Source organism: Oncorhynchus masou, chromosome 15, assembly GCF_036934945.1.
Source record: "Oncorhynchus masou masou isolate Uvic2021 chromosome 15, UVic_Omas_1.1, whole genome shotgun sequence".
Taxonomy (NCBI): Eukaryota; Metazoa; Chordata; class Actinopteri; order Salmoniformes; family Salmonidae; genus Oncorhynchus; species Oncorhynchus masou.
Window position 1 is genome coordinate 53,571,976 of NC_088226.1, and position 27,347 is coordinate 53,599,322.

At 40.0% G+C, this 27,347-nt stretch overlaps 2 protein-coding genes and 1 non-coding gene across 4 annotated transcripts; all 3 read right to left on the minus strand.

Annotated features, from left to right (window-relative positions):
• Nucleotides 1-1,500: 1,500 nt before the first annotated feature.
• trnag-gcc (transfer RNA glycine (anticodon GCC)) lies at nt 1,501-1,571 on the minus strand. The gene has a single exon. It is a non-coding gene; the product is annotated as a tRNA-Gly (tRNA).
• A 1,906-nt stretch (nt 1,572-3,477) lies between these two features.
• LOC135556441 (serine/threonine-protein kinase PAK 2-like) lies at nt 3,478-13,399 on the minus strand. Its single transcript, XM_064989647.1, has 15 exons — nt 13,188-13,399; nt 9,630-9,962; nt 8,074-8,180; nt 7,772-7,919; nt 7,645-7,676; nt 7,215-7,337; nt 6,979-7,111; nt 6,798-6,861; nt 6,670-6,718; nt 6,298-6,410; nt 6,007-6,124; nt 5,705-5,804; nt 5,181-5,377; nt 4,885-5,022; nt 3,478-4,699 (listed from the first exon to the last, which is right to left on the minus strand). The coding sequence occupies exons 2-15, from the start codon at nt 9,817-9,819 to the stop codon at nt 4,613-4,615; spliced, it is 1,599 nt and encodes a 532-aa protein (XP_064845719.1). The 5' UTR covers nt 9,820-9,962; nt 13,188-13,399; the 3' UTR covers nt 3,478-4,612.
• A 3,018-nt stretch (nt 13,400-16,417) lies between these two features.
• On the minus strand, nt 16,418-21,199 carry LOC135556442 (inhibitor of growth protein 5-like). 2 transcript variants are annotated; one of them, XM_064989649.1, is made up of 8 exons: nt 20,971-21,187; nt 19,717-19,788; nt 19,409-19,575; nt 19,193-19,304; nt 18,998-19,097; nt 18,767-18,902; nt 17,754-17,815; nt 16,418-17,633 (listed from the first exon to the last, which is right to left on the minus strand). In XM_064989649.1, exons 1-8 carry the CDS (start codon nt 21,005-21,007, stop codon nt 17,594-17,596), a joined length of 726 nt encoding a protein of 241 aa, XP_064845721.1. In that variant the 5' UTR covers nt 21,008-21,187; the 3' UTR covers nt 16,418-17,593. The 2 variants fall into 2 exon arrangements, with proteins under 2 accessions (XP_064845721.1, XP_064845720.1); XM_064989648.1 differs by lacking the exons at nt 16,418-17,633; nt 17,754-17,815 and adding an exon at nt 17,833-18,516 and having other exon boundaries at nt 20,971-21,199.
• Between the last annotated feature and the right edge of the window lie 6,148 nt (nt 21,200-27,347).

Sequence of the window (27,347 nt, forward strand, 5' to 3'; positions counted from 1 at the left end):
TTGTTATATGCAAGGATAAAAAACAAAGGAGTGAATTAACTTTAACCCCATTATTGAGAAAATAAAGAATATATTGAACCTCTGGTTGCTGAAAGATATTTCATTATACGGTCAGGTTTTATTGTCCAAAGCTGAAGGGTTATCCAGATCAGTTTATGTCTCGTTATCACTTGAATTATCCCCTGAAATTGTAAAGGACTTAGATAAGATTCTTTATAATTTTATTTGGAGGAACAAGCCTCACTATCTATGAAAAGATATTCTCACTAATACCCAAGAACAAGGAGGTCTTGAGGTTTTAGATTTCAATACTCTAAATAATACTTTTTAAATAAATTGGATTCTGAAGTATAAGAACCAGAACAGTATTTGGAATGTCTTCCCTAAGTATTTATTTGACTCTGTTGGTGGTTTAGAATTTTTGCTTCAATGTAATTTTGATGTTGATAAAATTCCAGTAATGTTGGCCAAATTCTGTAAGCAGGAAATTTTATCTTGGATGTTAGCGTATAAACACAATTTTTCACCTCACAGATACTTTATATGGAACAACAAAGATAGATTATTTAAAAATAAGTCTCTTTTTTTTCATAACTGGTTTGAGAATAAAATTATTTTGGTTGGTCAGTTACTGAATGAGGATGGATATCTTACTCTCATATAGGGAATTTCTTGATAAGTTTAAAATTCTGATAACCCCGAAAGAATATTCAATTGTTTTTGATTGTTTGTGATACTACAATTCTCTCAGCAAGATTATTTTGGTGAAATATCTATGGTGATATACAATGGGGGAAAGCCTGGAAAATTGAGAACAAATAATGTATCAGTAACAAGGTAAAGGAAGTTTATTTTAAAATGTTACATAGAATTTATCCTGTGAAACATGTTTTGGAAAGATTCAAGCTGAATATTGACTATAAATGGGATTTCTGTGGAATGGAGACCATTTTGCATTTGTTTTTTGCCTGTATTTATAGGCAAGTGTTTTGGGATTAACATACAGAATTTTGTTACAAAAAAATAGGACAGCTTGTACTATTTAATGGTTTTGATGTAATGATTTATTTCAGGAATTCTGACATAGATAAAGATGTAGTAAATGTAATTAAACTGCTAATAATACTAGGTCAATTTCATATTCACAAATGCAAATGGTCTAATTCAAAACCTAACTTGTTTTGCTTTATAAATTAATTTAAACAGTATGGCACTACAAAAAGGCTATTAAAACTTGTTATATAATTAATTAATATGATTTGTTTGTTTAGGATTCCTGGCAATGTAAATAGTTTGTATGCATGCTTGTTTGCATGTGACTATTATTCTTTTGTTTGTTGATATTTGTTATAAAAAAATATAAAAAAGTTGTCGAGTACTATAATATTAATAAACAATACTAGCTAGCTATAGCTACCCTTAGTTGTTCAAATCATTTTACATATTTGCAAAGAGTGGGTAAACATGCTACAAAAAGATAATGGAAGCAAAAAATATCGATGCATTGGCCGGGAATCGAACCCGGGCCTCCCGCGTGGCAGGCGAGAATTCTACCACTGAACCACCAATGCTTACTAATTTTATAGAAAAGCAAGATTTATTAAGAGTATAATAATACGGTATTTGACGAATATATAGTGATAGTTGTTGTAAAAAGAAAACATGGTATTCACCTCGTTCTCAAACATTTTTATGACAACATGGAAGCCAAACGCAGAAACTACAAATCCCTGCATTACCATGTTTATGTTAGCTGATACTTCATGACAAAATACCTCATATTATACAGTCCTGCTAATGTGTCTGGACCTAAACTGCAGAGAAAGAACCCATGACTGACCCGAATGGTTGTCTAATTAAGCAGGCTAGATGTAGTCATTTTGAAATGAATATGCATGTTTTTGAGCAGTCATTCAAATGCCTTAGGCTATTGACTGCAGTTTACAGCATAGAGTTTTGTACTCACTTGAAAACAATAACATTCTTCATTACATTGTGTTGTTGTAGCCTACGTAGGATATATTTCTTGTTAATAAAAAAAAAAACAATTGGGTAGCATTTCGAGCTGCATACCAGAGCTCTGGGATGGAAGGCACTCAGCGCAGCCTTGGGAGCGCAGTGTAGGCAGCTACCAATGATTTAATTATCTGATAAACTTGTTTTTATTTCGCTGTGTAAATTGACTGGATATATTCACCGCAATATTAAGCCTAACATTAAGCTTTTGAATTATGGGATAATATGCATACGCTTCTACCTTAGGCTATAGGCTACTTCGAGTATGTCTGTCTTCATTGTTCTGTTGCGCAATTACGCACCTGGCCTCTCCGCTGCCATGGCTATTCCTTTTAAAGCTTGTTGGACACTTATTTCGACCTCCTCCTCGTTCTGCTCCTCATACTACTATTAGACTATTGGAGGAGAGCTGAAACTTGCTGAATGGAAGATTAACAGGATGCTACAGCATTAACAGGAGTGGAGTTGGAAGGAGAAGCCATATTTTTTTATAGTAAGCCTATTATTTTAACACCAGCTACATCCTGAAAAAAATAGGCCAACACCAAACGAGTGGCCTGCTAATGTACCTTCCTGGACCTTCTAAATTGTGGAGAATAAACCCACACGGTTGCATAGTCAGGCCTATGCAGTTACTTTGGCATGAAACAAAACAGGAAGTATGAGTGGTTATTCAAATTAGCCTACATCACTGCAGTGTATAATAACTGTGTATTCACTTGATAACAATAATACATTCCTCATTGCACTGTGTTGTAGCCCAGGTAAAATAATTGTTTTCTAAAAAGTAGGCCTAATAAATAGTGGAGCTTTGTGTGCCCGGGGATAAATCTAATAATCCTAGATTTTGAAGATCCTTGATTAGGTGACAGTACAGAATGTCAGCTTTTATTTTATAACCCAAAACACAACTAAACCAACTGCAAATGCATCCAACGACTTTGTAGAGTTTGATGTAGTCATTGTGTGCAAGGAATATGGGACTAAATACTAAGCCTTTGGCTACCTTGATACACTAGAAATCAATTTGTCCAAATACTTATGACTTATTCATGTGGGGGGCGTGAGGATGACTAGATACACAAAGTGCTTTCATTTCTAAAGATAAAACCCTTTAAATACAGAAAGTCACCTTTTACTGTCACCCCATATAAAACATTTGAACTCGAATCCCAAACGCTGGAGTAAAGAGAAAAAAATGTTAGCTTCACTGTCCAAATACATATGGAGGGGAGTGTATATACAGGCATGAGTTAAGACAACCAAAATCATAAGGTGTTTTATGAAAAACAAATGTCTGTGTCTCTTGATCCAAATTTAATAGCTACAAAATGATGTTCTCATGGAGTATCATTCCTTGAGCCCACTCTTGGATGGTATCTTCGTGTGCCTTTCACACATCTCCATTCCATTTAAGAGTCATGGTATACAGATAATAATAAATCAAGAATAAGGACAAAATTAACAGATGCATTTACTAGAATTTGCAGACAATTATCAGATTGTTAGTTATTCAAATAGAAAAAAAGAAACAGTGAATATACATTGCCTTCTTTAGCCTACAAAGCTATCTTCTTAGCTTCAGCACTGAATTAGACAAAAAGTACAGAATTCGACATGTACAATAGTTCAATTTTTAATAAGAACAAAGGAAGTCGGCACAAGCTAGAATAAACCCTGTCATTCTACAACTGAATTTGCCCATAAATTGTACCTCCACTACCAAGAAGAGGCTAATTATACAAGAGGAAATCGCTGGTTAGACTGCCAAATGAGGCAACCCTATATCATCATCATCATCAATATCACCACATTCCCTGTAATAATGGAAATGTTTTGAAATGTCTTTCCTATAACAAACGTGAGAATAATCCAAAGATTACATCGGGCACCAGGTGGAATAACAGTTTTCATTAAATGATAGGTCCATAACATGATCAGTCAGGACACATGAAATTCAAGTATCAAAATGATTAAAAGGACACTAACTAGCGTTAGAGGAAACTCCAATGACAGTAAAAATGGAGAAACAAACCAACATGACACAATCAACAATACATTAGGCCAGGCGTAGGCAACCCTAGTCCTGGAGTGGCGCAGGCACTTCATGCTTTTGATTTAACTGACCTGGAAGACCAGGTGTGTTGAATTTTGGCAATCGCTGAACTTAGCTCAGTTGGTCAGGTGTGGTGCCTAGTTGGAACAAGATCCTGAAGTACCCGTGGCACTCCTGGAACAGAAGGTTGCCTACCCCTGCATTGGGCAATGTTTTGCATTTAAGGCAGTGATATTTCTTCCAAAAAGTAGGAACTAGATAGCTATGCTCATTCCATGTTAAATACAAATTAAGCCCCAACGTGACCCACCGCCAATGTTTTCTTGTACAAAATAAAGTCCTCAAAGATTTGAGTGAGAATCAGAGTTCATATGACCAGCGGTGGGTAGTGTTCTGGATGTTTTTGGTCTCCTTCACAGTGAGGGTTGTCAGGGCTTATCAGACTGGAGCATGGTGGTGTCACAGCCTATTATCTGGCACAAAACCTAAACAGTTGGCACAGATCTGGCACAGCGTTGTTTGTATGTTCTATTTGTTCGGTTAACGGTTGCCTTTCATGGCCTCCTTAGCAGCCAAGATTAGAGGTGTAAGACTAGACAGGGGTTTTGCCAGCTTCAGGAATGGATGCTAGACAAAAAGAAGAGAAGGAGAAGAACGAGAGTAAAGGGTTAACTTTGAAGCTCATCTCTATTGTAGTACATGCAGACAGGGTAATGATGGAGGAGTATATACAGCCAAATCCAACCAGTCAAGTTGACACAAGAGTAGAAGAGCAAATCACAAAGGAAGCCATAGATAGGATGGGTCATCACCTGAAGCAGCTCTTTTCCCCCACCTCTCTTCTCCACATCCATTTCCAGGCAGAGGTTAAGGAAGTCTCTGAATATGGGAGACAGTTTCTCTGGGTTCTGAAGTTCTGGAGTCCCATTTGTGGCAATCAGGTACAGTGCCTGGGGGAGAGGAGAGTGGGAAGAGGAGAACTGTGAGGTACTGGAAAAGTATGTTACATCCATGTTAGTATCACCATGGAACTAGCTTTTGATGCACTGTGATATAGTAAAAGAAAGAAATGGAATTTTAGGAGGATGCTGCTCTTTGGTTCACTTACTCTTAGCGGGTTCTCATTGAGGTATGGAGGCTCCCCCTCAACCATTTCAATGGCCATGATGCCCAGTGACCAGATATCAACCTTAGGCCCATAGGCTTTCCGGGTCACCACTTCAGGAGCCATCCAGTATGGCGTACCCACCATGGTGCTGCGCTTGCTCTGCTCTGGAGTGATCTGGGCGCAGAAACCAAAATCGGCTGCACAGAGAGAAGGGAGGTGGAATTCAGAGAGATGGAGACATATGTTAGTGAGGGACTGAAGGGTAGCAGTACAAACAGTAGCACCAGCTTGTAATAGTCATTTGTTAACTATCCTTGCCAAATTGGTACTTATCTTTCATAGGATGCAGATGGCAAATTCCAGCTATAAATATGAATACAGAACAGTTTCCCAACATCAAAGCGAATCCATATACCTGCAGACTTTCAATAAGGTAAATTTCCACCGCCAACTATTAGGGCTGTTACTTCCTCTACATAGGCCATGGCTAGCCTGGGGTTGTTTAGTGGGAGAGGGAAACTCACTGAGCTTGACAGAGCCATCCATTCCCAGTAGCACGTTGTCACTCTTGATGTCACGATGGATGACCTGGTTCGCATGAAGGAACTCCAGTGCTTGTAAACACTTCAGATGGGGAAACCAATGGCAGAGAGAAAGAGAGAGAGAGTGCAATGGAGCGAGAGGGGATGAAGAAACAACGGTCAATATTTGCACATAACATAAAGGCTCTAAATGTGAACACACAAGTTACCCACCCAGCCACTGTTAAAGGGTAAAGGGTAAACAGGTCAAGGTTAATGCAGTGTGCCGTATAAGAGCTGGTCACCTCTCTGCAGACAGCAGCTATCTGAGCCTCGTCCATGCAGGTCTCTGTCACCACATCAGTCAGCGAACCACCAGCCAAATACTCCATCACCACATAGAGCTCCTCTCCCACCAGGAAACTAACAAACACACACAGACACCAAAGCCAGAGAGGTTGTTAGGGTATATTGTATTGTACAATATCGTACACCCAGTAGTGTTCCACCATCACCAGAAAGTTAGGTTTGGCACCCCCAACTTACACCAAAGTTAGTGCTGTTAAGCTTAATCATATATTTGACCATTCCATTACCTGTCTACATAGTTGACAATGTTCGGATTCTTTAACTCTTTCATCACCATAATCTCATTGATTATCAGCTCCTTCTTGGGCTGCTTCTGTAGGTTGATCTGTTTAATGGCCACCTGTGAGAAACAGCCAGAAATAAGGAAAGGTTCAAAATGATCCTCTAAAATGGGTGTGTGATTAGTTATCCTGCAATCTCTCAACTCCTGCCAGGCATACAGTTTTCAAACGCTTTCCCCATTTCTGTCTCTCTGTATCTAGACTCTGCCGCACTTTGAACATCATTACTCAGCTCTCTAGGTCTCCTACCATTTACTATTCTCCTCAATCCACCCATCCCCGGTCAGTCAACCAATGACAACCCTTAATTCCCTTTACCTCCTGTCCAGTGGCGACGTCAATGGCTGTGAACACTGTCCCTGAAGCCCTGTGTGGAGACGGTTACATATTTTGAATAACTTGGACACACACAATACACCCCAATTACCACCTTCAAATGAACTTACCCCTGTCCAATTTTTTCATATCTTGTGTACTTCTTTCTGGGATCTCCAATGCTGACAATAGTTCCTGTGGGCAAAGATAAAGTTATACAGACCAATACTAAATTCTCTTGACAAGAGAGTTATATTAATAACTACCAGTAAAATTGTCGTGTTGGTATTGTAAGAAATGTAGTGTGTTTACTCAGTTTGTCCATGATCTCCTCGTCTGACATCTTGCCCTTCTTCTTCTGTCTGTCTAGAGCCTTGGAGGCTGCGTCTCCATCTGGACACGTGGCTGGAGCAGGGATGGGGTCAATGACGGAGCGAGTGTAAACCTGCAGCAGAAACACACACACAATAAATGAATAAGAATGAGGGAATGAGCGATTGTGAGCAAGAGCAAAAGAATTCAGATGAGCTCCCGTCAAAATTACTCACACTCTTAGTGTATTCTGGACGTGGTGCCACAATGGGTGGGGGAGCTTCATCATCATCATCATCATCATCATCATCAATGTCCTTGATACTGATCGATGAGGGTTCTGTGACCTTTTTGACCGGCTATTGCAGAAAAGATAGACATTTCATATATAGCCCACACATAATTTCAGGGGTGCTATGAATGTGGTCAAGGACCAAAAAATCCCAGCCCCATACTATTCAGGTAGCTAGTAAGGGAAAGCGGGATACCTAGTCAGTACAACTGAATGCCTTCAACTGAAACGTGTCTTCCACATTTACCCCAACATCTCTGAATCAAGAGAGGTGCGGGGGGCTGTCTTAATCGACATCCACATCTTTCGCGCCCGAACAACAGGGGCAGAATGACAGATTTTTAAGTAATAACTAGAAAGAAGTCAGTACTTACAGAGTGGGGTCCTGCAGGGAAACCATCCTTTTCTAAAAATGAAAAGGGAGAGGGAAATAATTGCAGTCTTGAAAGAGTCTATAACAATCTTAGAAAACAGCAAAGTGTCATCCATGAGAAAGCTCACCAGAGGAGAAACTGAGGTATTTCTGGCGGCCGTTGCCTGTAGAATCATAGAATTTGAGCACGTCGAGAACAGCCTGGGGGTTCTTTTTCTGCTCTGACTTGGTGATGTTTGACGTCTGGAGGAGCCGTGCCCATTGCTCTGGCATGCCCTATCAGAGAGGAGGATACAAAGAGATGGGGTCAGGGGTCAATCAACTAACTCGGGTAGAATCAAAAACAAACAGTACTACGGTCCTCCAGGCTGGGATTTGAGTATGCCTGGAATAAGAGTTGAAAAGTCGGACGAAAGTGACCCTTACTCACAGTGAACTCCCCAGTGACAGCATCAAAGCCAACGTGGATAGTGTGTTCAAAATCTGAAGGAGGAGAGATCTCTGGTCGTTCTTTGTCCCGGTCTTTCTTTCTACCACCTGAAAGTCATCAGATAAACCATCATTACATTCTCTGTTAATAAATGTGATGAAAAGTAATCAGATCGAACAACGGATAGAAATTGGAAAGACAGAAACTCAACTGCTCCCGTCACTGGATAGTCTGACGCATACAGATGGAAACTAACATAAAATGGATTGGTTCTGAACTAAGATACACTGAATGAAATGTAGCCTCTTAATGCACCTTTAAAAAAATGACTGAGGCTGTGGCTCCATAGGCAACTGTCCCATCCAGCCCCCTGGATCTTTTTTTCCCCCAGAGCTGAAGATCCGAATCACATTCTGCACATGCATTTCTCTACTTTCACATTTCTCACTGTCAATTGTGAGTAATACTTTTTCAAGTTCTAGCGGTGAAACGTCCATGCAGCATCTGCATACCAACCATTTGATTTCAACCAAGTTCATAGAGATATGCATTTAGGTTAGATCTTCTTGAGCTATCCAGTGTTGTTTTGAATTATGTACAGAGAGCAAATTTTAGAGCAGATTATGTTAACTTGAGCATAGCTCGTGTTTAGTTCCAATCAAAGCACTTATTTTGTCTAGTGGCGTGGGCATGACAGAAAAATGCGACCATTCGCACAATCATCCTAAAATCTTATAAGAAATTAGGTATTTTTTTGTATTTCAATAACGCTATACCAGGGATCAGCAATTATGAAGGGAGTGGGGGCCACAAAATACTGTAATCCTGCAATTCTACACATTTTACCATAGGGTGGAGTAAAATGTTTGCAGTTTTGAATATGATATCTGAGTGACACTGACTAATAAAAATCACTGGAGGCCCCCCGGCTGGTAACTCAACCATGACAACAAGTTAAGATAGTTTTCTAAGTTAAACAAACTGCCAGCTAACACATTTTAGTAGACATGGGCTAATTGACTGACATAAGAGTAAAACTGCTGATGCACAACCAAATTTCAAAATTGCACCTTGTGTATTCTACTATTCTGACCCCGACTGAGGGAATTGATCTAAGTGACTTCAAAACCCGCAGGCCGCCAGTTCCCCATCCCTGCGTAATACTATTCGGTACTGTTATGTAGAATGATATCATTACCGTGTGATCTTGAAGACATTTATTCAGCTTTGATCAAACATGAGCAGAATCTAATATGTGCAGAAGCTTCGGGACCTTTGGCTGTCTGTAAGATGGTCCATAAAATGTGGATCCACACCCACTCCGTCAGGTTCCCAACCAGGGACACTAGGTCCTCAGGGGGTACTGGGCCTATCCACCAGGGGTACTTGAGAAGACTCATGAGACCATAGGCCTACTGGTATAATGCACGAGGGGTACTTCAGGGGTACTCTGGGCAGAATAAAATTCAGTTGGTGGTACAGTAACCAAAAAAGGTTGGGAAACCACTGCTTTAGATCCCCTGCCAGTGCACCACCTCTATGGACTCGCGTCTCACCTTTCTCTGCTCCTGAGAAAATTGAGATTATCTTGTTGCGGGGTTTCCTTTCTTCCGGAACCGAGGGCAGGGGCTTGGAGCTGTGATTGGCTGACAGCGGGTCCTTGCTGGAGCCGGTGCTGAAGATGGTGCTGCTCATCCTGACTGGGGGGGCTGGGGGCTTGTCCTCGGGATCCCCGTTATCAAACATGGCCGCAGGGATCGGGAAGGACAGAAAGAGGGTAACAAAGAGACAGACAGGAGGAAAGAAAGCACTAATGTGCACAATAGACAGAGGTGGGTCAGAGAGATCAGGAATGGGAATCAGAATAGAAGGAGAGCATGGGGTGATATCTGCAAGATAAACGGAGACATGATCAGTTTAACCACAAATGACAGGTGAACAAGAGCGCATGCACATTGCATAACATATTAGGTGGTATTTGCTTTAGAAGAGGCAGTCCAGTTTTATGGTTGTAAACCTGTTCATGTTTATCTTGAGGTGAAACTGACTTTACATTGCAGAGGAGCACCTTTATCTAGACAGGAAGATTGCTCTGTCAGAACTCATTTTCTCTGGCATGTTTTCAGCATTCCCCTATGACTATGCAGATATAAACTTAGAGCAGATTTCCTATCATAGCACACATTGTCATTCCCCCTCGAAACATAAGCATACAGTACCAGTCAAGTTTGGACACACCTTCTCATTCAAGGGTTTTCCTTTGTTTTACTATTTTCTACATTGTAGAATAATAGTGAAGACATCAAAATTATTAACACATATGGAATCATGTAGTAACCAAACAAGAGTTAAACAAATCAAAATATATTTTATGAGATTCTTTAAAGTAGCCACCCTTTGCCTTGACAGATTTGCACACTCTTGACATTCTCTCAATCAGATTCATGAGGTAGTCACCTGGAATGCATTTCAATTAACAGGTGTGCCTTGTTAAAAGTTCATTTGTGGAATTTCTTTCCTTAATGCATTTGAGCCAATCAGTTGTATTGTGAGGTATACAGAAGATAGCCCCATTTGGTAAAAGACCAAGTCCATATTATGGCAAGAACAGCTCAAATAAGCAAAGAGAAACAACAGTCCATCATTACAGGTCAGTCAATACAGAAAGTGCAGTTGCAAAAACCATCAAGCGCTATGATGAAACTGGCTCTCATGAGGACCGCCACAGGAAAGGAAGACACAAGAGTTACCAACGCCGCAGAGGATAAGTTCATTAGTTACTTGCACCTTAGATTGCAGCCCAAATAAATGCTTCACAAAGTTCAAGTAACAGACAACTTAACTGTTCAGAGGAGACTGCATAAATCAGGCCTTCATGGTCAAATTGCTGCAAAGAAAGCACCACTAAAGGACACCAATAAGAAGAGACTTGCTTAGGCCAAGAAACATGAACAATAGACCGGTGGAAATCTGTCCTTTGGTCTGATGAGCCCAAATGTGAGATTTGTTTCCAACAGCCGTGTCTTTGTGAGATCCAGAGTAGGTGAACGGATGATCTCTGCATGTGTGGTTCCCACTGTGAAGCATGGAGGAGGTGGTATTATGGTGTGGGGGTGCTTTGCTGGTGACAGTGATTTATTTAGAATTCAAGGCACACTTAACCAGCATGGCTACCGCAGCATTCTGCAGCAATACACCATCCAATCTGGTTTGTGCTTAGTGGGACTATCATTTTTTTTTCAACAGGACAATGATCCAAAACACACCTCTAGGCTGTGCAAGGTCTATTTGACCAAGAAGGTGAGTGATGACTGCTGCATCAGATGACCTAGCCTCCACAATCACCAGAACTCAGCCAAATTGAAATGGTTTGGGATGAGTTGGACTGCAGTGAAAGAAAAGCAGCCAACAAGAGCTCAGCATGTGAGAACTCCTTCAAGAATGTTGGAGAATAATTCCAGGTGAAGCTGGTTGAGAGAATACAAAGAGTGTGCAAAACAGTCATCAAGGCAAAGGGTGGCTATTTGAAGAATCTCTATTTGTTCAACACTTTTTTGGTTACTCACATTAAGCATCTCCAATCCAAAATTAAATCTAGAATCGACTTCCTCATGAAGCTGGTTGAGAGAATGCCAAGAGTGTGCAAAGCTGTCATCAAGGCAAAGGGTGGCTACTTTGAAGAAATACATTTTAATTTGTTTCACACTTTTTTGGTTACTACATGATTCCATGTGTTATTTCATAGTATTAATGTCTTCACTGTTATTCTACAATGTAGAAAAAAGTAAAACAAATTAAGAAAAACCCTTGAATGAGTAGGTGTGTGCAAACATTTGACCGGTACAGTAATTCTGGGAAGAACAACACTGGATGGGTGTGTTGCAGAGGCAATAGGAAGGGACTGGGCAAGAAAATAGGTAGGTCTTGAATTGATTATATGCCCCTCAACAGTAATTACTGTCATTTTTCAGAAAGGTGTTGGATACAGAGCTAAGAAAGGCAGTAGAAGTGCAGATGATGGTGGGTTTTGAGAGGGTTAATCATTTCTGTAGTAGAGATCAACAACAGGGAGGGTTGGGTGGAGAAGCCGCATCACAAAAAGCAGCCACATTACTAGCATGTAACGGTCTCCCTTTCATTATATCCTTTGTCATCTCCATCTATGATGTAAAAGAAGTGACCAGGTGAAAGCCAATTCATTACAAAAGGATGTCCACTATATTGCTCACATGTATCCATCTTCTCAGACCAGCACAGATGAAAGAGAGGACATGAAGAGCAGAATCCATGTCAGACTATCGAGAAACACAATAAATCGACTGGGTATGATCATGACCATCATCATAATCACCTTTCAGATCATTAACTTCAGCTAGTCAGGAAGGAGAGAAGAAAGTAGAGGAATACATATATATTCTCTCACTTGGCCATCATCGTAAATAAGCATTTGTTCTTAACTGACTTGCCTAGTTAAATAAAGGATAAACATGTTTTTTTTATTTACCATTGACCTAATGTTAGGTCAATGTTTCTGAAATGTGCAACACAGTAGGGAACTAGATCACCCCCTATGACTTCCAAACGTGCATTTCCAAGATGGAAAATGCATTCTAGAGTCACTGTGAAAGATCAGATCAAACGTGATACTTGCAGGTGAACCTAGCTAAATAGTTAAGCCTGATTTCACGAAGATATTAAGTCTAGGCTAGTTAGCTAACAATTTTACCTATTCAACTAAGCTCCCTAAAGCAAGTCAGGCTAACAGTTGTCCGGAGTTCAGTTAGCCAGCTAGCTACCTAAATTTAGCTAGGCTAACAGTTGTCCGGAGTTCAGTCAGCCAGCTAGCTAACGTTAATTGCATATAGTTAGCTAGCTAACAACATTAGGAAGTGTGAATTAGCTAGCTTGCGCTGTTATTGCTAGCGCTAGATTAACAAACTAGTTTATCTCCAAGGACGAACGCCAGACAATAAGGAACCCTGCTTGACAATACAGATGTACATTTGGTAAGCAACATAACGACATTAGCTAGATAAGATAGCGCGTTTTCTCGGTGCCGGTAATAATTTACGGGTATTTTATTTGCTAGCCAATGATGTCGACTCGCAACTCACCAGACAGACTCCATACACAACAGAAAACTTGGGTCCAAATCCTCGACGCTGTGAAAGCTTTAAATTGTACATACGTTAAATTTAAAAAATAAAATAAAGATTTGATGTAGAGTTTACAGAGTAAACCAATGTATGATTTCAACAGTTCCTATATAACTTTTTCGTCATTCTTTGTCGACCGGGTGGATTCTTCTTCTTTGGTATCATGGCATTTTGTTTGTGCATGCTGCCACCTACTGTGCGGTAGCTATTCAACCAGCTTCACCTGGAATTATTTTCCAACAGTCTTGAAGGAATTCCCACATATGCTGAGCACTTGTTGGCTGCTTTTCCTTCACTCTGCGGTCCTACTCATCACACACCATCTCAATTTGGTTGAGGTCGAGGATTGTGGAGGCCAGGTCATCTAATGCAGGACTCCATCACTCTCCTTCTTGGTGAAATAGCCCTTACACAGCCTGGAGGTGTGTTGGGTCATTGTCCTGTTGAAAAACAAATGATAGTCCCACTAAGCCAAAAACCAGATAGGATGGTATATCGCTGCAGAATGCTGTGGTAGCCATGCTGGTTAAGTGTGCATTGAATTCTAACTAAATCACAGACAGTTTCACCAGCAAAGCAAGCCCACACCATAACACCCCCTACTCCATGCTTTACGGTGGGAAATACACATGCAGAGATCATCCGTTCATCCACACCGCTTTTCACAAAGACACAGCGTTTGGAACCAAAAATCTCACATTTGGACTCCAGACCAAAGGACAAATGTCCACCGGTCTAATGTCCATTGCTCGTGTTTCTTGGTCCAAGCAAGTCTCTTCTTATTATTGGTGTCCTTTTGTAGTGGTTTCTTTGCAGCAATTTGACCATGAAGGCCTGATTCACACAGTCTCTTCTGAACAGTTGATGTTGTGTCTATTACTTGATCTCTTTGAAGCATTTATTTGGGCTGCAATTTCTGAAGCTGTGAACTCTAATGAACTTGTTTTCTGCAGCAGAGCTGTTCATGCCATAATATGGACTTGGACTTTTACCAAGTAGGGCTGTATTCTATATAGCACCCAACCTTGTTACAACACAACCAATTGGCTCAAATGCATTAAGAAGGAAAGCAATTCCACAAACTAACTTATCAAGGCACACCTGTTAATTGAAATGCATTCCAGTTGACTACCTCATGAAGCTGGTTGAGATAATGCCAAGAGTGTGCCTAGCTGTCATGAGTAGGTGTTCTAAAACTTTTGACCGGTAGTGTATGCTACTCACTGGCCTCTCTCTGTGCTGGCACATATACACTACTCACAGGGATTCCTCACCCTCAACCCATCTTCCTCTACGTTATTCACTGTCTCTGGCCACCTCGACCTGCCTCACTCGCACCGGACACTTCTGATCCCCAGAAACATGGGCACCCCTACAGTTGACACATACAACTTTTACAACACCAAAATTACACAAGCTCTCCTGCACACTTCCTACATCTTGGAATCTCCCTCCTACACTCATGACATGACCATAAATATTGCACCAGAAACATTGCAGTGGCTCTGGCACACAAGATCTAACAGGATAATTGATATATCCTAACATGACTTTATCATGTAAAAACTGAGATTCAAAACTCAAAAGGACTGACAGTGACTCCTCTGTTTCATCCCTCTCACTACCGGATCTGCGTCGCACCAAACCGTGGGCACCACAAACACCAGGAATCCTCAACTTCAATTGCTCCACCTGCACACTTAATGCTACCACAGAAACCACTAATTTCCCCGCTTCTTTACTACCTCCCTTATCTTACCTCATTTGCACACACTGTATATATACTTTTTTCTCTATTGTTTTATTGGCTGTATGTTTGTTTATTCCATGTGTAACTCTGTGTTGTTATTTGTGTCGCACTGCTTTACTTTAACTTGGTCAGGTCGCAGTTGTAGATGAGAACTTGTTCTCAACTAGCCTACGTGGTTAAATAAAGGTGAAATAAATAAAATAAATAAACTGCCACCACTGTGCTTCACGGTTGGGATGGTGTTCGTCGGCTTGCAAGCCTCCCACTTTTTCCTCCAAACATAACGATGGTCATTATGGCCAAACAGTTCTACTTTTGTTTCATCAGACCAGAGGACATTTCTCCAAAAAGTACTATCTTTGTCCCCATGTGCAGTTGCAAACCATAGTCTGGCTTTTTTATTGCTGTTTTGGAGCAGTGGCTTCTTCCTTGCGGAGCGGCCTTTTAGGTTATGTCGATACAGGACTCGTTTTACTGTGGCTATAGATACTTTTGTACCCGTTTCCTCCAGCATCTTCACAAGGTCCTTTGCTATTGTTCTGCGATTGATTTGCACTTTTCGCACCAAAGTACATTCATCTCCAGCAGACAGAACACGTCTCCTTCCTGAGTGGTATGACGGCTGCGTGGTCCCATGGTGTTTATACTTGCGTACTATTGTTTGTACAGATAAACATGGTACCTTCAGGTGTTTGGAAATTGCTCCCAAGGATGAACCAGACTTGTGGAGGTCAACAACAAAAAAATTCTGAGGTCTTGGCTGATTTCTTTAGATTTTCCCATGATGTCAAGCAAAGAGGCACTGTGTTTGAAGGTAGGCCTTGAAATACATCCACAGGTACACCTTCAATTGACTCAAATGATGTCAATTAGCGTATCAGAAGCTTCTAAAGCCATGACATCATTTTCTGGAATTTTCCAAGCTGTTTAAAGGCAGTCAACTTTGTATTTGTAAACTTCTGACCCACTGGAATTGTGATACAGTGAAATAATCTGTCTGTAAACAATTGTTGGAAAAATTACGTGTCATGCACAAAGTAATGTCCTAACCGACTTGTCAAAAGTGCAGTTTGTTAGCAAGAAATTTGTGGAGTGGTGAAAATCAACCTAAGTGTACGTAAACTTCCGACTTTAACTGTATATACTGCATTCTATACTATCTATTGCATCTTAACATATGCCGCTCTGACATTGCTCATCCATATATTCATAGATTATTTCCATTCCTTACTTAGATGTGTGTATTAGGTATTTGTTGTGGAATTGTTAGATATTACTTGATAGATATTGCTGCACTGTCGGAACTAGAAGCACAAGCATTTCACTCCACTCGCAATAACATCTGCATGTGACCAATAAAATTTGATTTGACTTGGTCAGGGAGAGGTTGAAAATGTCAGTAAAGACACTTGCTATTCAACTGGACATACATTTGAAATATTGAATAGTTGTAAATGTTTATTGATATGAAACACTGGCATGTACAAAACACAAATACTTTGGCTCCTTGGACCTTTCTCCATTTTAACAACATTATTCTTGTACAAGATTGATATATTCACAGTTGAAAAAAAAGTTATGCTAAAACCCTAAAAATCCCAAAACAATGAATAAAAACTAAAGATCTTTGGAAAGGAAGTCACAATTGTCACATGTCCTTGTCAACATTGTATATCAAAGAACAATAGTATTTTGCGTATGGTTAGAATAATAAGTGGCATAATTGCTTATGGTCAACCTTAAAAACATGCAATAACTTTAATATCATTCTCCACATTCTATATTTTAGGTCAACAAAATATTCAAAAGCAATAGCAGTGGACTTTGGTTCCAGTGAATAGCTCAGAATCATTAACCTGTTTCATTATTGTTCAATTTCTTACAATGTTTGTCTTTCATTTGTACTTTACAGCAGCGTGAATAAAGATCTTTGGAAAGCCATTCCCCACAACAACAAAAAATAGGGCTTGCACTATGTTCACTTTATCTAGGGAGTAGTGATTGTTATATTGTTTATCATTAGTGGTGAACAGCTGATTTTTTATTCAAAGTGCTTTAACGCTTGCTGGTTATGTTGGCAAAGAGATACCAGTCCCTTCCTAAATGTCTGATCATTATCACCATAGCACATTCAAGAGTGGGCAAATGCTTTTGATAGTCAATATAGTGCACCTTTTACCAGACAGCTTATTACTCCAAGACTGGACGGAGTGAACTTTTATGTGTGGTTGCTTGGTTTAAGATAGATTTTTTTAGGCAGGATTCAAGATTGCGGTATATGCATGTGCTTGAACCCGAGAGGTAGCTAGGTAACTAAAATGCAGACACAAATGAGATATTAATACTGGCCCTAATATTTAAGTGAGGACAGAATAAAAGATGGAAACTAAACCATGAAAAAAATGTATTATCAACAGCTGTTGAATTTGTTTGTAAAATACAAAAACTTAAATGTTTAGATGTTTCAAGTACTTTGAAAAAAAGCTTTGTATTTAGACCATAATATGTATGCACGGCCATCATAGAAAGGGAAATAATTTTGTAAATATATTACACTATTTTACTACATAGACAAAATACATATTTATAGAAAAGTACTTTAAAGAAATATATCTCATTTTTTCTTCTTATCCTGGGTGCACCGTGGACAAAACCTGAAAAAGACAAAATAAAAGTACAAAAAGGTAATGCATGTAATCAACATTCCCAAATTCATTCGCTTTTAATTACATGTATAATACACTTCATTAACTAATTGTAAAAGATTCACCTACCATTTTCCTTTGGGCTTTGTAGCAAGATCAACACAAGCAAAGTGAAACCACTCAATTGGACACTGTTTGAAAAATAAAAACATTGGTAAAAAGACATCAACATTTCAGTATTCTTTTGATTAACTTGTAGAATCTATAGAGAATACCCAGGTCTCTACAGTGTGAACATTTTAATGTGCGACCTGAGATTTTATTTTGGGAGTGCTGTGCGCCTAGAAAAATCTATCACACAGATAATTGTTATAATGATTAGGCTTCGCTGCACCATTGTTTTCGAGTGCCCCATGGATAAAAGCGTGTGCAGATTTGTTACTTTCATGGTTACACCATTACTACAGCAAAAACCGATTGTTTCTAGCACAAAAAGGTAAAAAGATATAACCGGCGCAATGTTTTATTCCTCCTATCGTGAATTGGCTAGACATTCAAAAACCATTTTGCTGGCTGTTCCAAAACCACTTGCAGGTAGTTGTTTACATCTTGTTCAGTCATGTAACCTCGTTAGCTAGCTATCTAACAGCCTGGTTACTTAATTACCATTTTTAACTGGGTGGTGTGAGCCTTGAATGATGATTGGCTAGAAAAGGGATTGCTCTTTCAGTAAATCAATGATCATATAGCAATAAACTTGACACTCTTAAAGAGACCGTGTACAATTTTCTATATAATGCACCTCAATAAGTAGTGCTTTTACACAATGTAGAAACCTAAATCCCCTTTGGCTTTGTAGTAAGGTCAATAAGTGAAACCACTCAATTGGACACAGACAAATTTGGTATGAAGACAACATTAAAATGTAGAAACCTAAACCATATTTTAACTTTTATGATATAGTTAAATAAAGGTAAAATAAATAATTTAGGCTAAATAAAACAAATATTTTCTGGTGCTCCTACATTTTATGTTGTGCTCCTAACACAACATACATTTTTTTAATTTAGAGTCCTGAGAATAGCACTAATTTCAAAGCATTCTTTGAATAACAAGACAACCAATACCCAATAAAAACTTACATCAGGGTTATCACATCCAATCATCTCTCCATATGACACTTGATGACACAAGCAGTATGTTGGCTCATTGGGGTCAACTGGCATGTCCAAAACATCTGACGGTTGCATTGGCAGGAGAGCAGAACTCAATCCTGGGCTACAGACGTTAATAGATGGTAAATTATATTAAGGGAGAGTGAGAACCAGGCAGACGCACGTAAATAGTACTTGCTTGTAAAACCTTTTCAATACCTATTTTTAAGCTTTTTCTTCCTGGGAGAATCCTCATCCGATGATTTCCTGCCTCTCCCCTTGGGTCCTCGCTTCTCCCTTAGTCCATGACCTTCACCCTCTGAAGCAGATATTCACAGCAATGGACATGGAAGTTAGTTTACCTGTCATAAATGTGCTGTAGAAGTATTTCCCACCAACAGTCTCCCTGCTTACTCTTTAACCCTCTTCCTTCTGGACTTTCATAGCCGCTCACTTCCAGCTTCTCCTTCAGCTCATTCTCAAATCGGGCCAGATCTGCATCCAGCCTGCGGATATGCTTGTCCACCTATGACATGCAGACAATTAGATTGGTTTTGCATTATCTATTGACCAATAGTGAAAGTATTGACACATCTTTATGTACTCATATGCCAGGTTTGGAGCACTGACCATTTCATATGTCTGCATTGCAAGCTGCACTTTGTCATCGCTGAACTCTTTGCACTTGCTGTAAGCACTCTGGATCTTCTGCAGGTGCTCAACCCTCTGTTCCGAAGCCAAGTTCCTTACACTTGAGATGTACTCCTCTGCCAGCTTGTCGATCTCTCCTTTTTTCTCTACATAATTGCAGAAACATTTTTATACAGGATAATGAAAGATGCTGAACTATACAATACTGATGGGGCATGAAACCATGTGGTAAACCAAGTGATCAAAACAAATAAAATGTTAAATGTATTTCTTGTGCAGTATTGTACCTTCAGTTCTATTGTCCAGGTCCCGCATCAGTGTAAAGTTTCTCTGTAGTTCACAAGGCAGATTCTCAATACCTGGGGGAATGGATCATGATTGTTAAGAGCAGTCATTCAGTAACTACACTAGTTCATAATGAGAACAAGATACGATTTGATGGTAACACACAGCTGACAGCTCATGGCTCTTTGCAGCATTTTGGCGATGATTTCCATTGCCTGTACTGCATAGCCACGCACATTTACATGGGGAAAAAACCTCAACGTCCCTTGTATGTCACCAATGTAGAATAATTACTCTGCCGATTGTCCGCGGGATTGGACATTTTAGACAAAATATCCACATGAAAGTATTATTAAAAGGACTTTAAAAAACACAGGTACATCTGTGGCAATCAATATTTGTTTGCTCGTGACCAAACCAACGTCTTGCAGGTGTTTACATGGTGTTGGACATGTGGCAGGGAATATAAATGTCAAGGCAGTACATGTACTCTAAAAAGTCTGTGAATATAACATTTCGACCAGCGTTACCAAATAACAGGTGGCCACATCAAAATTGATAATGTTAGCTTGATCATGACATCTGTACTACCAAATAAGTTCAACCTAAATGTTTTCCTGGAAAACAAGATAATGTTTAAAGTTTGGCGGAAGTGAGACCCAGTTAGTGAAACTGTGCTTGTGACGCACTTTTAAATTAAACATCGCGGCCCGTGTATACTTGCCTCCCCGCAGAAAACGAGGTCGCGTCACCGCCATCTAACTAGAGCAAAGTACATTTTATGATCATGGATAACTGAGACCCTAAATAAATTAAACGTAGCCATTTAGCTAACTAGAACACATTGTTGGCTTGCTGCGAACGTTACCAGTAGTTAAATAAGCTGAAAACAGCCCTCGTTTTAGTTTTGTTTAAAACCCCTTTTCTCTACAATTTATGCAATTGCTAGTTAGTCTTGTCCTTGTAACGTTAACTCACAAACGTTAGATAAGGCCAACAATGTAAAGCATTTAATCGAACCTACAACCCCAATGACCTAGCGAGTTACTAGACTGCTAACAAAAATAAAGACAGTTTGCTAGCTAGTTTTAACGTTAGTCGTGCCAAAAACGTAACGTTCATATCAATAATAGACAACTTGCTTGGCTATAACGTCGCTAGCTAAGAAATTCGATACCGAAAAACTCAAGATTGTAAATGTATGAAGACAATTTACACAACTGATCAAATTAAGTTAGCTAACGGTAGATACTCACTGTCAAGGTAATGTTCCAGGTATATTGCCGTCGCCATCTTTTCACGGTTAGTTTACAGGGCTAGCGAACTAGCAAGTAACGTTAGCTAAACATAAGCACATTTTTCCTACCTACAGTTAGCTAGCATATGCTGCGTTCATAACCAAGTAGGAAGGTGATAATGACTAATGTTCTGTAAATACGAGTTGGATACATTCACGTGCTTTGAAAAACAAGCTGTGTCAACCGTAAACTACAAGTACAGCTAGCTATCATGCTTATAAACACATTAGTGTTCAAAACCCATATTAATAGATGTTTTTTTAAATAAATAATGTTTTGTTATTACAAAAATGTCAAACGCTAATATTGGGGTAATTTCTTAGTATGTGACATCAGAGGTCAAATTGTGGGAGAAGTTCATGGTGCTTTCATGACATCGGTGATCTCCAGGTCGGAAAGTTGTAGCTCTAGAAAGATGGCCGAGTTTCCGACTTTGATTCCGAGTTGGATGACCGTTCAAATTGATTTTTCCCAGTGTCGGAGCTTGTTTTTTGTGTGTTTGTTTTAGAGTTCCGTTGTCGTGAATGCTCGGAAGTCGGAGATTTCAGAGTTACCAGTTGCTTTGAATGCAGCATTAGGGCACGTTCCACAGCTAAAGCGAGCTGACGCGACTGACAAACCACGAAATTGGGGAGAATTTAAGATTATATATTTATATATTCTGGATGTGGTTAGCTGATACCTAACATACCTATACAGGCGATGTAAGACCTAACAATTTAAATACATCTTACAACGCCTGTATATGTATTTTAGGCCAGTGGTGTCAAACTAATTTGGGGTGGGGGGGGATTGTATAGCTTTCATATCAGCAGTGATTATTGGCCAGCTGGACACAGTCAGAAACTGCATGAATGTAGGTCCATTGTCATTTCTACACAGTTTCGATTTGGTTTCAGTCAAAAAAATATATACAGCACCAGTCAAAACTTTGGACACACCTAATCATTCAAGGTTTCTCTTTTTATTTGTACTATTTTCTACATTGTAGAATAGTGAAGACATTAAAACTATGAAATAACACATGGAATCATGTAGTGACCAAAAAAAGTGTTAAACAATTCAAAATATATTTTATATTTGAGATTCTTCAAAGTAGCCACCCTTTGTTTTGATGACAGCTTTGCACACACTTGGCATTCTCTCAACTAGCATCTCTCAACTAGCAAAGCATCGCCACACCATAACACCACCTCCTCATGCTACACAGTGGGAATCACACATGCAGAGATCATCCGTTCACCTACTCTGGTTCTCACAAAGACAGTGGTTGGAACCAAAAATATAAAATGTGGACTCATCAGACCAAAGGACAGATTTCCACCGGTCTAATGTCCAATGCTCGTGTTTCTTGGCCTATGCAAGTCTCTTCTTCTTAGTGTCCTTTAATAGTGGTTTCTTTGCAGCAATTTGACCATGAAGGCCTGATTTATGCAGTCTCCTCTGAACAGTTGATGTTGAGATGTGTCTGTTACTTGAACTCTGTGAAGCATTTATTTGGCCTGCAGTTTGAGGCTGGTAACTCTAATGAACTTATCCTCTGCAGCAGAGGTAACTCTGGGTCTTCCTTTCCTGTGGCGGTCCTCATGAGAGCCAGTTTCATCATAGCTCTTGATAGTTTTTGCGACTTTTAAATTTCTTGAAATTATCTGGATTGATTGACCTTCATGTCTTAAACTAATGATGGACTGTTGTTTCTCTTTGCTTATTTGAGCTGTTCTTGCTATAATATGGACTTGGTCTTTTACCAAATAGGGCCATCTTCTGTATATCACCACTACTTTGTCACAACACAACTAATTGGCTCAAATGCATTAAGAAGGTAAGACATTTCACGAATGAACTTAACAAGGTACACCTGTTAATTGAAGTGCATTCCAGGTGGTTACCTCATGAAGCTGGTTGAGAATGTCAAGTGTGCAAATGCTGTTATCAAGGCAAAGGCAATGCTGTTATCAAGGCTACTTTGAAGAATCTGAAATATACCAAATATTTTGATTTGTTTAACACATTTTTTGGTTACTACATGATTCCATATGTGTTATTTCATAGTTTGTGTCTTCACTATTATTCTACAATGTAGAAAATAGTAAAAATAAATAAAAACTTGAATGAGTAGTTGTCGTCCAAACTTTTGACTGGTACTGTATTTCAAACGTATTTATTTTTTACCCATACCACCTGCAGGCTAGACAGGACCCCACGCAGGCCGTATCCTTAACGCCACTGTTCCAATGAGAGGGCAGATATGTGTGACTAAGAGGCACAAACAACTATTTTATATCTCAAAGTCACCGGAATGTCACGTGTATTACACTTATCAGTACACTTGTAACAACCTGAGCATTATGAAACTTCTATTAGATCAAATAACCCTCACGTATCAAATTAGCAACTCACTTTATCTTGACCCATACAAAAACTCCACACGTTTATTTTCGCGCAGACAGATTTTGGGCGGAGTCGACCCTTGCTTCACCTCTTCCTCTCTGGGAGAAATCAGAACTCAGGGATGATGCTGCGTTCAAAACACGTATATTTGAAGTTATCAGAAACTCCTAGGTCCCAGTGGGACATTTTCACTTCAACAATTCCAAGTGGGAAACTTCTTTTAACTTTTGAACCAAAAGATGACAATATACATTTTTTACAATTACAACCTTATATCAATAATGTAGCTAGTTTGAGCATATTGTCAAAGTTAAAGAAATTCTCCAGTTCTTTTGTATACTTTTTAGCCAATAGTTTTGAATGTTGCACTCACGGAGCCAAAAGTCATCCCCGAAAATTGCCTGCAATGGTTGGAACCGGTTACTCAAGGAACAGAACTGAAAACAAGAAAATAACCAAATAATTTGTGGAACAGAACCAGAAACGAAAACGAAGGTGATCTGTACTGTTCCGGAACAGAATGGTTATTTAAAAGCATGGGAACCGGTTAATAATGTTATTTTATGTTCTGGGCATTTATTCCTTGTCCCCCAAAAAATGTATAAAGCACATGTGCAAAGCCCTCAATCTGTCACCCAAAAACATATTCCAGCATCTGCCTGCCAGCTATCCTTTTCAAACCTCTAAAATGTTTGTTTTTTTACATTTAACTCAACATTAAAATTACTTCACCAATGGATAGAGCAGCTTGCTATGGAGCGGGCAAACTATGTACATGCATTGCACAGACAAGTGTAGTGTAGAGTGCGACATGCGAGTGAGGAGAGCACTGGGCATGAAGCACTGGGCATCTTCTTGTTATTTTATTTTGCCTTTATTTAACCAGGTAGACCAGATGAAAACAAGTTCTCATTTACAACTGCAACCTGGCCAAGATAAAGCAAAGCAGTGCAACAAAAACAACAAAGAGTTACACAAACAAACAGTCAATAACACAAAAGAAAATAAAAAAAGACAAATCTACATACAGCGTGTGCAAATGCTGAAGAGTAGGGAGGTAAGCAATAAACAGGCACTAGAGGCAAAAATAATTACAATTTAGCATTAATACTGGAGTGATAGATGTGCAGATGATGTTCAAGTAGAGATACTGGGGTGCAAGAGGGTAAGTAATAATATGGGGATGAGGTAGTCAGGTGTGCTATTTACAGATCGGCTGTGTACATTGATTGGTAAACTGCTCAGACAGTTGATGCTTAAAGTTTGAGAGGGAGATATAAGACTCCAGCTTCAGAGATTTTTGCAATTCGTTCCAGTCATTGGCAGCAGAAAACTGGAAGGAATGGCAGCCAAAAGAAGTGTTGGCTTTGGGGATGACCAGTGCAATATATGTGCTGGAGCGGGTGCTATGGGTGGGTGTTGCTGTGGTGACCAGTGAGGTGAGAGAAGGCAGGGCTTTACCTAGCAAAGACTTATAGATGACCTGGAGCCAGTGGGTTTGGCGACGGATATGTAGTGAGGGCCAGCCAACGAGAGCATACAGTTCGCAGTGGTGGGTAGTATATGTGGCTTTGGTGATAAAACGGATGGCACTGTGATAGACTACATCCAGTTTGCTGAGTAGAGTGTTGGGGGCTATTTTGTAAATGACATCGCCAAAGTCAAGGATCGGTAGGAGAGTCAGTTTTACGAAGGTATGTTTGGCGGCATGACTGACGGAGGCTTTGTTTCAAAATAGGAAGCCGATTCTAGATTTAATTTTGGATTGGAGATGCTTTTTGTGAGTCTGGAAGGAGAGTTTACAGTCGAACCAGACACCTAGGTGTTTGTAGTTGTCCACATATTCTAGGTCAGAACCGTCCAGAGTAGTGATGCTCGTCGGGCGGGAGGGTGCTGGCAGCAATCGGTTGAAGAGCATGCACTAGTTTTACTCGCATTTGAAAGCAGTTGGAGGCCACAGAAGGAGTGTTGTATGGCGTTGAAACTCGTTTGGAGGTTTGTTAGCACAGTGTCCAAAGAAGGGCCAGATGTATACAGAATGGTGTCGTCTGCATAGTGGTGGATCAGAGAATCACTAGCAGCAAGAGTGATATCATTGATATATACAGAGAAAAGAGTCGGCCCGAGAATTGAACTCTGTGGCACCACCATAGAGACTGGCAGAAGTCCGGACAACATGCCCTCCGATTTGACACACTGAACTCTATCTGGGAAGTAGTTGGTGAACCAGGCGAGGCAGTCATTTGAGAAGCCAAGGCTAATGAGTCTGACGATAAGAATGCAGTGATTGACAGAGTCGAAAGTTATGACATGAATTAACTGAATTAGGCCCACAGATTTATATCTACGGAAGTGCGGCTTTTATAAAGGACCTTCAAATGACGTGAAACTTCAGTGAGTTCGCTTAACACATGTTGGACCAGAGCTATCCTTTATCATGACTCAATTCCATTAAATTACACATAATGCCGCCTAGATTGAGAGCTAGACCAGAGCTAGCACCAGAATTAAAATAAAACACATCTTACCTTCTTGTAGTTAATGAATCCAATCTGAAACGTGATAACTGTAGTATCCTTAACTATACTGAAATAAACACAACATGTAAAGTCTTGGTCCCATGTTTCATGAGCTGAAATAAAAGATCCCAGAAATGTTCCATATTCACAAAAAGCTTATTTCTCTCAAACTTTGTGCACAAATTGGTTAACATCCTTGTTAGTGAGCATTTTTCCTTTGCCAAGATAATCCAGCCACCTGAGAGGTGTGGCATATCAATAAGATGATTAACCAGCATGGTCATTACACAGGTGCACCTTGTGTTGGGGACAATAAAAGGCCACACTAAAATATGCAGTTTTGTCACACAACACAATGCCAGATGTCTCAAGTTTTGAGGGAGTGTGTAATTGGCATGCTGACTGCAGAAATGTCAATTAGAGCTGTTACAAGAGAATTGAATGTTCCTTTCTCTACCAACATTGTTTTAGAGAATGTGGCAGTACATCCAACCGGCCTCACAACCACATGTAATCACACCACCCCTGGACCTCCACATCCGGCTTCTTTACCTGCAGGATAGTCGGAGGGGGAATAGTGGGTGCTGAGAAGTATTTATATCTGTACCAAAGCCCTTTTGTGGGAAAAAACTAATTTCCAAGTGGATAAGCCTATGCCCTTCCAGGCCCACCCAAGCCTGCGCTCCTGCCCAGTCATGTGACATTCATATATTAGGGCCTAATGAATTTATTTATATTGGCTGATTTCCTTTTATGAACTGTAACTCAGTAAAATCTTTGAAATTGTTGCATTTTGCGTTTATATTTGTGTTTAGTGTAGTAGTTACTACAAATCCAAATAACTTCACTTTCTAGGTTAGCTAGCCAGCTATTGTCGTTCTTTTAACGTAACGTAACGCAATCAACACTGCTAGCTAGCTAGCTAGCCCCAAATAGCAGCACTGTAGAAACTATTACACTCGACGGAACGACTTGATTAGTGTAGTGTCAACATCGCAGCCACTGCCAGCTAGCCTACAAAGTCAACAACGCAGCCACTGCCAGCTAGCCTACTCCAGCAGTACTGTATCATTTCAATCATTTTAGTCAATAAGATTCTTGCTACGTAAGCTTAACTTTCTGAACATTCGAGACGTGTAGTCCACTTGTCATTCCAATCTCCTCTGCATTAGCGTAGCCTCTTCTGTAGCCTGTCAACTATGTGTCTATCTATCCCTGTTCTCTCCTCTCTGCACAGACCATACAAACGCTCCACACCGCGTGGCCGCGGCCACCCTAATCTGGTGGTCCCAGCGCGCACGACCCACGTGGAGTTCCAGGTCTCCGGTAGCCTCTGGAACTGCCGATCTGCGGCCAACAAGGCAGAGTTCATCTCAGCCTATGCCTCCCTCCAGTCCCTCGACTTCTTGGCACTGACAGAAACAT